At 35.8% G+C, this 2,777-nt stretch overlaps 1 protein-coding gene across 2 annotated transcripts in view; it reads left to right on the top strand.

The window, feature by feature from the left end:
• TMTC2 (transmembrane O-mannosyltransferase targeting cadherins 2) overlaps positions 1-2,777 on the top strand; it is a 411,733-nt gene that overhangs the window by 255,212 nt on the left and 153,744 nt on the right. For both annotated transcript variants that reach the window (XM_040491302.1, XM_040491301.1), the window contains exons 5-7: positions 661-746; positions 1,222-1,406; positions 2,490-2,568. In XM_040491302.1, the coding sequence (XP_040347236.1) occupies positions 661-746; positions 1,222-1,406; positions 2,490-2,568 (350 nt within the window). The remainder of the gene's footprint in view (positions 1-660; positions 747-1,221; positions 1,407-2,489; positions 2,569-2,777) is intronic.

Here is a 2,777-nt window from a genome sequence, read left to right as displayed (position 1 = left end):
GGGTTTAGGGGTCTGTAGACAAAAGCATGTCGTGTCTCACAACAGCGAAGTGAAATTTTCCCAGTGTTCTGAAATTCAGACTTATTTAACCAAATCCAGAAAATAAGGAAATAACAATGTGGGTAACCTTCAGTCTTTTTTCTCTCTTCCTGTATAGTATCTGATTAAATTCTTTTTCCTGTTGACCCATATTACCTTTTGTTTCTCAGGCAGTCACGGACCAATATTTCCCCAGTAATATGGCTAGTCAGAGAGGCATCTCATGTTCTTGTGTGTGTGTGTGTGTGTGTGTGTGTGTTGCCTTAGACAAGTTTCCTTTCTGAAGTGCTGAAAAATTGTGCATGCTCCAAGAAGAAATCCAGGTGGTGGGTCATTCCAATGGGAGAGGAAAGCTGCTGGAAAGGGAAAAGTTCACTGGGAGTAAAGGTCTTTTTGAAAATACTTCTTAATACTTTCTAATGCAACATAAATGTAGCTGATACCTCTCCAGTATTTTCTCTCCTGAGGAATCATTTCCTTCTACTTAGAATTTATTTTTATACTACCAGGTCAGCATTTGTATAGCCCCTCTAACCATTTTTATTTTTGAAATACAAAATACAGATTTGTGGTTTTATGTATAGTAATGCAGTCCTCCAAATTTCTATTTTCCTCCTGCAGAGGGTTACTTCTACAGGAGAACAGCAGGTTTGCGGAAGCACTGCATTATTACAAATTGGCGATCGGAAGCAGGCCTACGCTGGCTTGTAAGTAACATTCAAGTTGTTTTAAAACACCTCTTTCTTTCCTTCTTTATCCATGAAAATTATCTTGATGAGTTACAGCCTCAGAGAGAAAAAAACATGCTGTTTCCATTTCTGAATATTTACCAGGTGGATTATAAGCCTCTCACAAATAGATCTCTCTCAATTGAATCATGTTTGATATCCATTTATCATTTTTAATGTATTAAGATGAATACAACTTTTAGTCCTCTAGCGTTTAAGCTCAAAATATTTTGAGCTCTGTGAGGGCAATGACTATTCATAGTTTCTTCACTGACACCTGCACTCATTATTGCGTTATTTTTACGTATATGTTTGTTCCCTAAGTATTTATCTTGGTTTTCTTATAAAATCAGAAATAATCCATAGAAATTGGGTGGCAGTAAGTATAACTTTATTGTAGTCACAGAGTGCATCATCTTCTCACGTTTGTATTTCCCTTTTTTTTTTCCCTCAGCTGCATATTTAAACACCGGTATTATTCTAATGAACCAAGGAAAGACAGAAGAAGCCCGACGCACGTTCCTAAAGTGCTCCGAGATCCCTGATGAAAATCTAAAGGACCCTCATGCACATAAGAGCTCAGTTACCAGCTGTCTGTACAACCTGGGAAAACTCTATCATGAACAGGGACATTATGAGGTCAGGCCAAAACCTCTGCCTTTTTCCTTCCCCCTTGTGCTTGACCTAGTCTCCATGTTTTCTAGCGTAAGATCTCATTGCAGGGACACTATGATCATTTAAGAAGTTAATATGAGTTTTTATTAAAAGAATTGTGAAATTCAGTTGGAAAAGAATGTCTGCTACACAACACTTAAGATTTCTTTACTGTGACTTTCTCGGAGCAATTGTGACTCCTCTAGAAAGAGAAATAACATAGTTTCTTAAGCTTATTTGCCTGTCTTCTCTTTGATTTTATGCTCCAAGACACATTGTTATTGTTATCTCCACTGTTTGATGTTAAAAAAAAAAAATACATTGCTTGTGCTCTGAGTATTAAGGAAGGGATTTGATGTTAATCCTACCCACTTATTTCTTTTTATAATAGGACTAAGATGAAAATTAATTTTATATTTTTAATTGGGATGAGAGGAAAAGCAATGGAGACAGGACATTGTACAGGAAGCTGGGAGGTGTGTGTACCCTTAATTTTCCATGCAGCATGCCTGTCTGGGTTTCTTCTCTCACATTTACTATCACTCCTCCTTCCCTTTCGCTCTCTCAAATCCGTACTCTTATACAATGTATTAAGACTGCAGTATAAGGATGAAGATACAACTTTTTAAATAAATGCATTTTATAAACTCAGTGGATCTCAGTAGCCAGAAGATTTGTTAGTCACTATTTTGTTTAGATCCTACCTGGTTGCTTGACTTGAAGTAACTACAGATTTTAGATGACTATGGGTAATTTCCAAATGTGAATTTTACTATTTTTTAACTGAATAATCTACATGAACTGGAGAACCTACCCTAAGATGAAAGAGCATTGATAACATTGACTTCTCATTAAATTACATTTTTATATGGCCTATCTCTACTAACTGGGTTGAATATTTTCATTCATGGAATTAAGGTAGTTATGCTACCAAAAGATAGCTCAATCATTTTCCTCTAATGAAACTTTTAGAGATAGCAGTGGAAGGTTTTGATTTTGGAGGGATGTTATTATTTTATTTGTAGTGCATATCACTGTACTTTGTCTCTTTTTTGTTTCCTAAATTAGGATGCCCTTAGTGTATACAAGGAAGCAATTCAGAAAATGCCAAGGCAGTTTGCCCCACAGAGCTTGTACAACATGATGGGTAAGTAAAATGTTAATATTGTAACTGATATTTCAGGGACCTGTTGAGAAATGAAAATTTGTGCTTCTATTAAACAGAAGTCTAGTAAATTAGATTATTACTCCTTACACACAAAAAACTTATTCACAGTCGTGTGATACATTCAAATTTTCACAAAACACCCTTCTTCTTCTTCTTCTTCTTCTTCTTCTTCTTCTTCTTCTTCTTCT

Source organism: Herpailurus yagouaroundi, unplaced genomic scaffold, assembly GCF_014898765.1.
Source record: "Herpailurus yagouaroundi ecotype Mexico unplaced genomic scaffold, PumYag 182, whole genome shotgun sequence".
Classification (NCBI taxonomy): domain Eukaryota; kingdom Metazoa; phylum Chordata; class Mammalia; order Carnivora; family Felidae; genus Herpailurus; species Herpailurus yagouaroundi.
The sequence above is the reverse complement of the archived record's forward strand: the minus strand, read 5'-3'. Positions and strand labels throughout refer to the sequence as shown.